Raw genomic sequence first — 14,091 nt, 5'->3', positions numbered from 1 at the left:
ATGTAGTTAAGTTGGATACACATAATTAAATTCACACAAAGCACATTTGATGCGAGCTTCTGTATGTTCCCACACACATGTGCATTGTTGGAGTGGTACATGCCCAGTGGTATTTAAGATATTTTTTGTTAACTGTGACCAGCCCTGCAAGGTCATTGAACTCTTCACAGCATTGAGACCAGTTTCTTGGGGCACAGTGATCTGTCCTGGCATTGCCCTCATTTCAGTCCCGGCAGCTTCCCATGTCACCCAGTGTGCAGGTCCACTCTGGGCATCCAGTTTTGTACCAAATGCTTGTGGTTCATGTTGGTGACATTGTGAGCCCACCACAGTGACTGTGACTACAATAGTGAGCCCACCAGTGACTGTGTGAGTACTATCGTGAGTCCGCCACAGTGATATGTGACCACTATGGTGAGCTCATGATGTGATGTGTGACTACTATAATGACCACATCACGATAATGCCTGACCACTATAATGAGCCCACCACAGTAACTGTGTGACTACTATAATGAGCCCACCACAGTAACTGTGTGACTACTATAATGAGCCCACCACAGTGACTGTGTGACTTCTATAGTGAGACTTAAGGATCTGTCCCACTTTCACGACCTAATTCACGACTTTCTTTACTCGTGGACATTTTTCATCAGGCTAGAAAAACGCCCCGACCTACTTGATGCCACGAGTACCTACGACCAGCATCACGACCTACCTACGACCTCCTACGACCTTGTGACGACCATGCTGAGAGTATGAGTCAAGGGCACACTCGGCAGAGGTCGTGAATTAGGTCGTGAAAGTGAGACAGGCCCTTAACTATATTGAGCCCACCACAGTGATGTGTGACTTACTATATTGAGCTCACCATGGTGACTGTGCCTGCTATTCTTCCCAGTGCTGTAGACGTGACTTGAGGCAACAGTTAGATACAAGTTTGTAGGAAGGAATTGCAGATATGGGTTTACACCGAAGAGGGACACAAAATGCTGGAGCAACTCAGCAGAACAAGCAGTATCTCTGGAGAGAAGGAATGGGGGACGTTTTGGGTTGAGACCCTTCCTCTAGACTAGTTAGATACAGGTCTGGCTATGAAGAAGATAAGATAGCAGCTGGCACATGGAATTCTCATCTTGAATAACAACCTGAAACCCAAGTGATAATTTCAACCTAGTTTTTCTTCCACTTGGATCTGTTATAAAGTCTGTGTTCAAACCAGAGCCCCAAATCACTTGGATTTATATACATGGTGAATGTGATCATTTTTCTACAGAATAGAAAAGCTAAGGTTATTTTGTATTCTGTTTGCATATTTTTGCAGGTGATGTCCTTCTTTATAGGTCATCATCCTATGAAAGAGAGAGTAGGTGATGTTTTCCCAGCTCTCTTTCCCAGAAACTGGCTGTGTTTCACCACTGGCTGTGAACAGCATGAAGTAGCCACTGCCATTTGCCATCTGCTGGAGCTTTGCTCCAATGCAGCAGGTTCCTCCAGATGGCCCCACTGACATTGGATGCTCAAGCCTGGACTTGTGGAGAGAATCAACATTTTAATACCTAAACCACAGTTTGATACCACTCCAGCAGATGAAAGCATATTTTCTAGTTCAAATATAATTTTGAATCATCGACCATTTGAATGGTTTTTATTCAAGATTCCAACATCTGCAGTCTCCTGTGCCATCATAAAGTTCTGATGAAGGAATCATAGAAACATAGAACATAGAAACATAGAAAATAGGTGCAGGAGTAGGCCATTCGGCCCTTCGAGCCTGCACCGCCATTCAATATGATCATGGATGATCATCCAACTCAGTATCCTGTACCTGCCTTCTCTCCATACCCCCTGATCCCTTCAGCTGCAAGGGCCACATCTAACTCCCTCTTAAATATAGCCAATGAACTGGCCTCAACTACCTTCTGTGGCAGAGAATTCCAGAGATTCACCACTCTGTGTGAAAAATGTTTTCCTCATCTCGGTCCTAAAAGATTTCCCCCTTATCCTTAAACTGTGACCCCTTGTTCTGGACTTCCCCAACATCGGGAACAATCTTCCTGCATCTAGCCTGTCCATCATTGATAATTTGATGCCATTAAAGAATAGTAACAGACGTTTTCTGACCATGCTTTGTTTTATTTTGTAGGAACTTCAAGATTTCCTGTAAAGCTATAGGTGTTCGCCCTCCGCTGCACTTATCCCATTCAGTGGTTCACTTTGCTGCCACGGCTTTGAACGACATGGCCACAGTGACTCTCTACGTGGTGAATTCACACACCAGCCGGAACGAGTTTACTCATCCTGTACCCAGGATCGGAACTGGAGAAATCGCTCTCGTGGGACCAACAATGTTTGAATTCATCGTTCCCGAATCATCCTCTCTGACTATCGTGCCCGCCGTTGGGACAGTGAAGCCGGGACAGGTCAGAGATTCTATGCAGGGCTTCACGCCTCCGAGATGGGAATTTTACCAAGATGGGAATTTGTAATTTGAATTATAAAGTTCCATCATTTGGGTGGTGAAGCTAATGGCCAGTTTCTTTTCTGTGCAACCATCCACTTCCTTAGGCTGTTCTCCGCTCCTCCTTGACAGCAAGTGGAAGGAGATTATTCATGTCATCATTAGCAATGCATAGACAACTTTGGTCTGTTCCTGCCCTTCTTGTTGTCTACCGGGCTAAATCCCAGAAGGGTTTTTAATGATTCTATGCGCCAGTAAGGCGTACCAACACACCAAAATAGTTCAAAATTAGATTGGTGCATCTTTAATATTACAAAAAGTTTACTAAAGTTTGGGAAATAAAATGTATTCATTAAAGTATTAGTCATGCCCTTAACCAGCTTAAGCAGTTTACAGGATGATGATCCCCCTTAGGCAGCAAAAGCCAGGAATGATACTGTACTGTATGTGACCAGTACCTTTTATCTACTGCTAAATTTTTCCCTTACCAACAAACGTTGTGTCTTAAGCACCTCACAATACATAGACCCAGTCATTGTCTCAGGCTGATGCAAACCTTTTTATTTTTAATGCTGATTTGTGCTTTCACTCTCCATCCATCCACCCATTCTGTTTGTGCCATTAGTTAATAAACAAAAGGACACAACGTGCTGGAGTAACTCTCCAGAAATGCTGCCTGACCTGCTCAGTTACTTCAGCACTGGGTATCTATCTGCTTTTTGCCGTGGTCTGCTTTGGTTCTCTTATCTAATGACCTCCTGCTTAGCCTCTCATTTACCATTCTCCAAAAGTTTCAATCGTTACCCAACACTAGACTGACCTCCTTACTTCATCCTTACTTCCTTTGACCAATATTGGCTCCAAATCCACAAAGTTTTTGGCCGGACTCTGTACCTACGACTGTAATCTGCAAACTTTTCTGGTCCTGTAATCTTCTCCTCCTCCTGATTCTGGCCTTCATTTTACCATTAGCAACTGTGCTTCAATCAATTGAACACTTCTCAATCTCTTCGTCAAGTCAAGTTTATTCGTCACATACACATACGAGATGTGCAGTGAAATGAAAAGTGACAATGCTCGCGGACTTTGTGCAAAAAGACAAACAAACAAACAAACAACCAAACAAACTACAAACAGAATCACATATTCTTTTACATGTTAAATATTGTGGGCGGAAGGAAAAAGGTTCAGTAAAGTTAGTCCCTGATGAGATAGGAGTTTACAGTCCGAATGGCCTATGGGAAGAAACTCCTTCTCAACCTCTCCGTTCTCACAGCGTGGCAACGGAGGCGTTTGCCTGACTGTAGCAGCTGGAACAGTCCGTTGCAGGGGTGGAAGGGCTCTCCCATGATTTTATTGGCTCTGGAGTTGCACCACCGAATGTATAGTTCCTGCAGGGGGGCGAGTGAAATTCCCATAGTGCGTTCGGCCAAACGCACTACTCTCTGCAGAGCCTTCTTGTCCTGGGCAGAGCAATTCCCAAACCAGATGATAAAATTTCTGGACAAGATGCTTTCCACAGCAGCTGAGTAGAAGCACTGGAGGATCCTTGGAGACACTCTGAATTTCCTCAATTGCCTGAGGTGGTAAAGGTGCTGCCTTGCCTTACTCACGAGTGCTGCGGCGTGTGATGTCCATGTTACATCCTCAGAGATGTGGACTCCCAGATATTTAAAACAGCTCACCCTATCCACAGTATCCCCATTTATCCTCAATGGTGTGTACGTCCTCGGATGATGTGCCCTCCTACAGTCCACGATCAACTCCTTAGTTTTTTTGATGTTCAAGAGGAGGCTGTTGGCCTGACACCAGAGTGCTAGATCAGCCACCTCCTCCCGGTAGGCCTTCTCATCGTTGTCTGAGATCAGGCCCACCACCGCAGTGTCATCAGCAAACTTAATCTTCTCCCTCCTTTAAACACCTTTAAAAAAGGAACCGCCCTATGATTTATCAAGCTTTAGCTTAGTACGTATGATCTTTGAATGGTAAAACCTTGGGATATTTTCTATCGTTTAAGGCAGATCTATCATTATAACTGAATGTATACATCCCCGTGGATTTCTGGAGAAGAAGGCAAAGCTACAGCTCAGAAACCTGTCCCTTCACACTGGGATTTGGATTTAGTCCCAAACTAAACAAAATGACTCAGGATATGTACAGGTATGAGGTCAGCTGATTGTAGAAAGTGGCAAAGTTCACCAGACAAAAGAGGTGCTTTGTTGAAGTTGGAGTTAGTTTAAGTCATGGTTCCGAGTCAAAAGAACATTACCGTGCATTCACCTACAACAATAGTTTGCATTTATTTAGGACCTGAATGGAATGTTCCAAAAGCACAGCAGCACTGTCAAACAAAATTCAACCTGTACAAGAGATATAATATGAGTGACCAAAGACTTAATCAAAGAATATCTTATAGATGTAAAGAGAGATAAATAGGGAAGGAATTCTAGAGAGGGCCCAGGCAGTTGAAGGTACGAAAAGAAAAGAAAGAACTGCAAATGCAGGTTTATATCAAAGATAGACACAAGGTTCTGGAGTAACTCAGCAGGTCAAGCATTATCTCTGGAGAAAAAGGATGGATTGGGGCCCATTTTGGGTTGGGGCCCTTTTCATACTGTCCTTTTTCTCCAGATATGAGAAAGGATATGAGTTACTCCAGCACTTTGTGTACAACAAGAAATGATGGACCAATTAAAGTCATGTGCAAACATGTAAATTAAGAGCAGGAGTAACTTGCTCAGCTCCTAAAACCTGCTCTGCATTCAGTAAGGTCTATTGATCTGATCACAATCTCAACTCTGCAATCCATCTACCCCCAGCACCTCCTGCTTATGGAGTATGCCTTTGCCTTAAAAAGACACATTTTCTACCACCACTTGAGGACGAGTTCAAAAGATTTGCAACCTTTTGAGAGAAATCATATATTATCTTACTTGGTCTTAAGGGCAAAACCTCTTAATTTTAAGCAGCGATCCCTTTTGTTAGTCCCACAAGACAAAACATCCTCCCCACATAACATGGTCAAGATCCTTAAATCCTGTCTCTCTCTTCTGAGCTTCAGTGGATACGAGCTCAGCCTGTCCAACATTTCCCACCTTTCTACATTCAGTCCTGTTTATAAACCAGCATCTGCAGTTCCTGGTGTCTCCTTTAAACCTTCTCTGAACTGCTTCCAACAAATTAACATCCTTCCTTTGGTATGTAGACCAGCTCTATACACCAGATGTTGGCACAACAGTGCCCTAGATAACTGAAAGATAACCTCCCTACTTTTGCATTTGGTTGCCCTAACAATGAATGATAGCATTCTGTTTGTTTTCCAACTTACTTTCCTCACCTACATACTACCCTTAAATGAATGAAGCACTGGGACTCCATCACATCACAGTGACTGCCATCTCTCAATATTAAGTAAAATATTTCTATGTTTTTCCTGCCAAAATCGACAGTTACATACTGTTTTTCAGTATATGTTTGTCAGATAATTTCCCCTTCAGTTCAGTTTCCCGTTCTACATCAATTGTACTTCTTTCTGTCTTCTTCTTCACTTAATGTTCTGCTTTGTGTCATCAATAAAGTCAGTGACCATCCAAGTCACATTTAGAACCTGTGAGGCACTTCCAGACATTAGACTGTTTTTACATACCAATAAATCTAATTTTATTTTTATTTTATTTTCATTAAATTGTGCTTATGTCTGCCACCTTAACATGTTATCTTTGCTTTCCATAAACCATAGAAATGCAAAGTGGTCTTAACGTTTAAGCCGACGCTCTCAGACCTGGAGGTCCAAGAGGAAGCTGTACGAGTGTTGTGTCAGGCGGAGGAAACCAGGAAGTATTTGGAGAAACTGGAAACGGAGAGTATTATAAAATCAGAGCTGGACATATTAGTAAGATTACTTAAACAACTCATTTTATTGCCACTTGACACTGATCTTCTAAATGTTAACATTAGTGGCAGCCGTTGGTGATCGCCGCACAACTGCTCTGCACCTTAAAGTCTTGTTGCTTCATTCGGACTGGAAAAATTAAACAGGGGTTATTGGAGGGTAGATAGACACAAAATGCTGGAGTAACTCAGCGGGTCAGGCAGCAACTCTGGAGAAAAGGAAGAGATGAGGTTTTGGGTCGGAACCCTTCTTCAGACATCCCTTTCTCCTTATTGAAAGGTAGCTTTGTTCTCACCGATGGCCTGCATTCTGTGACCAGTTGCAGGCCAGCCGCATTCACAGGAGTTCTCCAGGTTTTGTTCAATTGATGTTATTCACACTCCACAACATGACTCAATGAGGCTCCAATGTTTAATTTTAGTTTAGTTTAGTTTTATTATTGTCACGTGTACAGTGAAAAGCTTTTTTGCTTGCGTGCTGTCCAGTCAGTGGAAATACTACACATGATTACAATCAAGCAGTCCACAGTGTACAGGATGAAGGGTATAGCGTTTAGCGCAACAGAAAGCCCGATTAAACATAGTCCAAGGGCCTCCAATGAGGTAGGACCGCTCTCTGATTGATAGGATGGTTCAGTTGCCTGATAACAGCTGGGAAGAAACAGTCCCTGAATCTGGAGGTATGCATTTTCACACTTCTGTACCTTTTGCCTGAAGGGAGTGGGGTGAATAGGGAGTGTCCGGGGTGAGACTCGTCCTTGATTCTGCTGGGGGCCTTGTCGAGGCAGCCTGATGTGTAGATGAGGTCAATTGAAGGGTGGTTGGTGTACGAGATGGTCTGAACTACATCTACAACTCATTGTAATTTCTTGCAGTCTTGGATGGATCTGTTCCCAGTTGGAGTTGTTGAGGATATGCCAAACTTCCTAAACCTTCTAAGGAAAGCATAGCCTTCATAAGCCTTCTAAAGAAATTATATCCAACGAGTCCTTTGCATAGTTGTGGCACGGTAATGTAGCAGTTGGTGCTGCTGCCTCACAGCTCCAGCACTTGAGTTTGGTGCTGACCGCAGTTACTGTCTTAGTGGAGTTTGCATGTTTTCTCTGTGAAAGTGTGGGTTTCCTCTGGGTGCTCTGGTTCCTCTGACATTGCAATGATATGCTAAGGGGTTAATTGGCTTCTGTGAATTAACCCCTAGTGAGGATAAATAGCACAAAGAGTCATCGGCTTGTGGGAATAAACCGCAGGGCAACTTGGAAATAGCATTCTAGCAATAAAACAGAAATGTTCGAAGTGGTAGAATCAATCAGTGTGACAGTGTGAAGGGCAGTAAATTGTTTGGGTAAGGTGAAAAACTTAAGCAGAAAGAAGGAGGTACTTCAAAGTCCGTTTTAGTTTTAGTTTAGTTTTGTTTAGAGATATAGCAAGGAAGCAGGCCCTTCAGCCCACCGCGTCCACACCGACCACCAATCCCTGCATATTAACACTATCCTACACATACTAGGGTATTTACATTTATACCAAGCCAATTAACCTACAAATGTGTACGTCTTTGGAGTATGGGAGGGAAATCTTGGAAAAAACCCATGCGGTCACGGGGAGAGCGTGCAAACTCCGTACAGGCAGCCCCCGTAGTTGGGATCGAGCCCCGGTCTCTGCTTCTGTAAGCGCTGTAAGGCAGCAACTCTACCACTGCGCCACCGTGCCACCTTAAATAAATTTATTTGAGAGATTCCCAGCCATTAATCAAGCTGTTGAAGCTCAGTCTGCCAGTCGCAAAGAGTAGGGAGGAAATGCAAATGCTGGTTTAAACCAAAGACAGACATAAAAAGCTGAAAGAAGCCAGTCTGAAGAATTGTCTCGACCCAAAACGTCACCTATTCCTTTTCTCCAGAGATGGTGCCTGAACCGCTGAGTTACTCCAGCATTTTGTGTCTGTCTTCAGTCCCCAAGAGTATCTCCACAGATTATCATACCATACATCCGTACATCAGGTGGTGAATGAGAGAAAATAAAAGGGTGCAGAAGTTATTGTTACAGCTGCAGAGAATGTGCAGATTAAAAAATGCAAAGGTCATGACAAGGTACATTAGAAGAAGATTGAGAACTCGACCCTAGTAAATGAAGGGTCTGTTCAAGAGCATGATGACAGCAGGGAGGAAGCTGTTCCTGAAACTGGTGGTATCTGCTTTCAAGCTTCGCATCTTTTGCCCTACAGTAGTGGGGAAAAGTGGGAATGACCAGCGTGTAAGTAGTTCTTGATTATATATTGCCTTATTTCCCAGGGCAGTGTGAAGTGGAGTCGATTGCGGAGTGGGGTGGGGGGCTGCTTTATGCGATGAATGGGGGCTGCATTCACAATTTCTTGCGGTCTTGTGTGGAGCAGCTGCCAAACCAAGCTATGGTGCATCATAATAAGATGATTTCAATGATGTGCCTGTGGAAATTGGTAAGAGTCTTTGGAGATATGCTGGATCTCCTTATTCTTCTGAGGAAGTAAAGAAAGAAAATTGTCAGAAGATTGTCATGTTTGAAAAATATGCTCAGTTCTTTGATCCTCAATGTGTAAGTAGCATATTTTCTGCAATTCCAATCAATACAATCACCACTCGTTCCACTCAATGAAAGATGTGCGAGTCAGGGAAAGTAACTGGCATAAACCCGTGCCCTTTGTTTGTTCGGCAGAAGAAAAAGAAAACACCATCAAAAAGGGATTTAAAAGATCGCAGTCCAAATACCTCTAGACAATCAATTAAAGAGGTCATCAGTCCATTCAAACCTCCAGAGCCATCAGACATCGCTGTTGAGTAAGTGAAACTATCCGTTGCCTGGCCCTTGTCCGTTTATGAAGCGACAGGTAGTTTTATGAAGATCACCACCTGGCGTCGAGCTTCAGCTGTAGATACACAGATGGAAATTCAGATGTATCGGTCTTGACATTCTATTCAATAACAGAAACTTCAGTTGATCCTAAATTGGCAGTGTGCATTACCAGTTCTTGTTGGTACCTGAAGTTGCCAATTTAACACAATTACTTCTCATTTGGAAAATAAAATCCATTATTCTCTTCTTTACGTTCCATTAAAAAAATCAGTTGCATGGATCATGCACAGAGCAGTTATTTTAGGTCCAATCTCCAAGTGTCCACCTTGGCTACCTTGAATGCCAGCCAGGCAGGAGGGATTCTGAGACCTCCTGTGAGACATTAAGAGGGGTGGGTGGGGGTTTGGGGGGAAAGGAAGATCTATGGATGCTGGTGGTACACTATCAATTCCCCCTGCTGCTTGCTGGCTGCTTGTGCAATTGGAATGTCCTGGTTACTGCTGAACGACAGTTGCATCTTTATAGTTAGACCACCTGACCCCCATCAGCTGTGAAGGACCAGCAAGTATCCAGCCTATGATTGAGCCATGCTATTGATTTAGTACAGCAAATTCAACCCCATGGCTATTACTCACCTACTAAGAGTTCATATTCATGCAAAACGTTCAAACGTTTATACTAAATTTCTCATATCTTTGATTAAAAACTATTTGTTAGAAATGCACTTTTCATACAAAGTAAAAGTGGAATCAGTAATTACATGCATAACATTTATAATTGAAACGTTAATAAGTTAGTGACAATGATATTGGTATATTCAAATCATAATTTTATGTGGAATTTGTTACATATTCTAACTTGAATTCTAGAATGAAAAGTGCTGCTTGCACATTATGCAGCACGATCCAGATGTACTTGATGACATCTGTAACATTTTGGCAGCCCTTAATTTGTATTCAAAAGCTAAACGTTTTTCTCAAATGCCCTGTCGTACTATTTCAGTTCTGGTGAATACAATGCTGCTCTCGGTTCATTGCTGAGGAGTTTCAATGGAGACTTCCATAGTTTTGCCATTCCCTGTTTTATTATGGATGGAGTTGCAACAAGCCATGAAAAGGAAGGTCCCCCTCCTTATAGGTAAGGTAACATCAATAGTATTGCTCTTATTAAACATTGTCTTTGTTTTATCCTTTCTGCACTCAATTGTATTATTTTGTCTTCAAGTTAATTCTTCCTTATTCTTGTTTTTTGATGTTATCAAAAGCATTGTATTCCTTGGAGTTACATTATGTAATTGATTTTTTAAAGAGTTTTAATGGTCTCATAGAACATAGAACAGTATAGCACAGGAACAGGCCCTTCAGCCCACAATGTCTGTGCTGACCATGACCATGATGCCAACTCTTATCTGCCAACACTTAATCCATACCCCTTCATTTCTGTATATCCAAAAGCCACTTAATAGCCACTATCATATCTACCTCCCACCACCACCCCTGGCATCATGTTCCAGGCAACCACCACCCTCTGTGTAGAAACAGTTGTCTTACACATCTCCTCTAAACTGTGTTCTCTTACCTTAAAGGTCTGCCCTCTAGATGTTGACATTTCCATCCTGCAAACAAAGGTTCTGATGTCTATCCTATCTATGCCATCAAGCAAATGTAAAGATGAAGGAATGTCTTTAAACTTATTCCACCATCTGTATTTTTCAGCAAATAATTCCATACCTGTAATAGGGTGTTAAAGTTAGTTTCTGTGCCAGCATCAATTTACCATGTGAGCACTAACATGACAGACATTTCAGCTATTTACTGTATGTGCAATGGTATTCATATTGTATCAGCAGCAATGAAAATGTTACTTCTAGGTAATTAAAGTGAAATTATTTGCCATCAATGGCTTAAGACTTCCAAAGTTAATCTTCATTTATATATTTCATTCTAATATTATAAAGTGTAACCAACATTGTAAAACAAATATTTGAAACCGTTTTTATGGATCCAAAAGATATGACTTATTTTCCATAAGCAGACAGACTGGATACTTTCTACATAGTTACAATTGAGCTTTGGACAGTTCCGTGTGTGTGATGCCGATGATTCCTCCTCATATATTGCTTTTATATCACAACAGACTGATAATTGTCTTTCATTTTGCAAAAGGCAATCGTAACAGGTAAAACGTTCTGCCACCAACAATACTTCTTAAATTATCCACAACATTTCCTCAAAGGAATGAAAAATAATTGAATGCACTAGGATTCTGTACGTGATAATAGATTGATTGAAAGACACGGCATAGAAACAGGCCCTTCGGCCCACCGAGTGCACACCGACCATTAGTTACCCGTTCACACTAGTTCTATATTATCCCACTTTCTCATCCTCTCACTACACACCAGGAGAAATTCACAGAGGCCGAATTACCTATAAATCCACACATGTTGGGGTGTGGGAAGAAGCTGGAGCAACCGGAGAAAATCCATGCTTTCACAGAGAGAACATGCAAGCTCCGCATAGATAGCACCTGAGGTCAGGATCTCTGGCATTGTGAGGCAGCAGCTCTACAAGCTGCGCCACTGTGCTGCCCTAAAGAATCATATGTTGTCATTGAAAAGTTAGTACTCCAAGAAATGTTGAACTTGCTGAGATAATGACTCAATTAAGAAAAAATACTAAACATCAATGATAACCCACTTGTTAAACATCTAGGCCAAGGTGATTCTGAGTTTAAAACCAAACATCTCTAGTTGTGCGTCTCCCTCCATGTTAAATTAGTAGTTGTCAGCTCAACAAAAACATTAGATCTACATAAAAAATGATTGCTTTGCTGCTATTTTAGGAAAGAGAAATATTAGGCTTTTCCTGTTAGCTACTCAAGGACTAAAGCTAAAGGCTGGCTTTATGTGGATGCAGGTGAATAGCAGATAGAGTAGAGATATTTTCAATGGTCATCCGCTCCAGTAATCTGCCCGGTGGCATAAATGAATAAGAAATCCTATGGTGAGAGCAGCTGGTAGCATCTGCCCACATATTCCTACCCCATTTTTTTCAGAAGAGAAAAACATTGAACAAGAAAGGGTGGCTCATGAAGGAATAGATTTATAAAGCAGCATGGTTTTTGAGTTTGTAATAAAATATATCAGTTTTCAATACCAATAATGGTTATGATAGTCAAATATTGATCAATTTCTAGTAATCTTATTAATCAGCAGTAATTGCTACCTTGAACTCTATTTCCATTAGTGATCTCATGCCCATCCTGTTGATGTCATTTTGAACATTAAACTCCCTTGCATAGAGATGCAACAGAATAACAAGTGATGTATAAATATACTGCACGATATACAAATATGTGATTTATTAATATATATTGTAAATATGTTGAATACTTAAAACAGTCTTCCTCCAAGTATTAAGCTTAATTTTATCTGCTATTATTTGAAATAACAGATAAATGTTATTTTTGTGAAAAATACATTTTGAGGTAGGTTTTTGGTTTTGAAATAAAACTTGGGCTGTTTCTTTAGCTGATCATTGCTGAATGTTTACCTACGTAGTCAGTTAACAGTCTATGCTTTGTTTTGAATGATTTTGTGTTTAATGATTAAGTGATGCTTATTTTAACAGCAACAATAACTATTAATATGTTTATGTGTTTGTAGCATTCACAACACCCTGTATCTGGAGGTCAATTGCCCCACAGTTAACCCACCACTTGTATTTGTTTTGTGTAACAAACAGAATATTGTGCACTTTGGAGAGATTGCAGTAGGTAAATATTTCATTGAAACCAATTATATATTTAATTTAACTCATTTGTAAATGTAATCAGACATGACCTACACGTTCATTGGTTAAACACATGGCACCCTACAAAACTAAGCTACATCTTACAAGACAGTCTCAGCTCAATGATCCAGCCCTTGCTCTGTACTGTTGGCTAACAACAAGGCTGGCAGTAGAAATGTTCCACTGATGGTCATATCCCGGATTATGAAAGCAAAAATGTTAAGCTTCAGGCTTAATTAAGCTTCAGACAAAAAATTCAGCTTCAGTATCTCCATTTCGGGAAAGGTTCTAATCACTCAAAACAAACGAATAACCTCACTGGCATGTGAAATTGGTAAGCCTGTGCTGAACATTTTCTCAAGCATCGGCCAACATAAGTTAGAGATACAAAAGAACTGAGTTTGGTAGTCCCACTTGACCAGTATTGGATGTGGTTCCTGGATCCTACCATTTCTGCAGCTGAGGGCACTTGACACTTTGACCAAGTAGACAAAATTGCTGGAGAAACTCAGCGGGTGCGGCAGCATCTATGGAGTGAAGGAAATAGGCAACGTTTCGGGCCGAAACGTTGCCTATTTCCTTCGCTCCATAGATGCTGCCACACCCGCTGAGTTTCTCCAGCAATTTTGTCTACCTACGATTTTCCAGCATCTGCAGTTCCTTCTTGAACACTTTGACAAGGTAACTATCAAGGTCCAATTTTCTTTCACTCTCCAGAAACTAATTACAGATTTACATCAAACGCTAATCAATTAATGCGATGACTGGTTTGTTGATGGGATCTTAGTTATGTTTTCCAATTATCAGAAACATTTGAATTGAGTTGTCCAGATTGTTTTAGATAAACATTCAAGTATTAGATATCTGTTCTAGGATATTACTGATAATTAATTAATTAAAACTCTATAAAGACAAGTTGTAGATATGGTTTGTTCTACATAAAAGGAATAATATGGATGGAAAGCAGTAATCAGGGTAACTGGCATTGTCAATGCCACTTGCATGTCAGGTAGAAATGTATTTTATTATCAGAATAGGACACATGTCCATGATAGTCCTGTAAATGACCTGAATGCTCAAAATAATTAGGATCTACAGCAATCTAACTCACCATTCTTCCAAC

The 14,091-nt window shown here is 41.2% G+C and overlaps 1 protein-coding gene across 1 annotated transcript in view; it reads left to right on the top strand.

Annotated features, from left to right (window-relative positions):
* cfap74 (cilia and flagella associated protein 74) overlaps positions 1-14,091 on the top strand; it is a 134,130-nt gene that overhangs the window by 97,583 nt on the left and 22,456 nt on the right. Inside the window, exons 26-30 of the mRNA XM_055659016.1 lie at positions 2,146-2,422; positions 6,200-6,352; positions 9,037-9,158; positions 10,177-10,311; positions 12,842-12,951. Of these exons, the coding sequence (XP_055514991.1) occupies positions 2,146-2,422; positions 6,200-6,352; positions 9,037-9,158; positions 10,177-10,311; positions 12,842-12,951 (797 nt within the window). The remainder of the gene's footprint in view (positions 1-2,145; positions 2,423-6,199; positions 6,353-9,036; positions 9,159-10,176; positions 10,312-12,841; positions 12,952-14,091) is intronic.

Source organism: Leucoraja erinacea, chromosome 30 (assembly GCF_028641065.1).
Source record: "Leucoraja erinacea ecotype New England chromosome 30, Leri_hhj_1, whole genome shotgun sequence".
NCBI lineage: Eukaryota > Metazoa > Chordata > Chondrichthyes > Rajiformes > Rajidae > Leucoraja > Leucoraja erinaceus.
The sequence above is the reverse complement of the archived record's forward strand: the minus strand, read 5'-3'. Positions and strand labels throughout refer to the sequence as shown.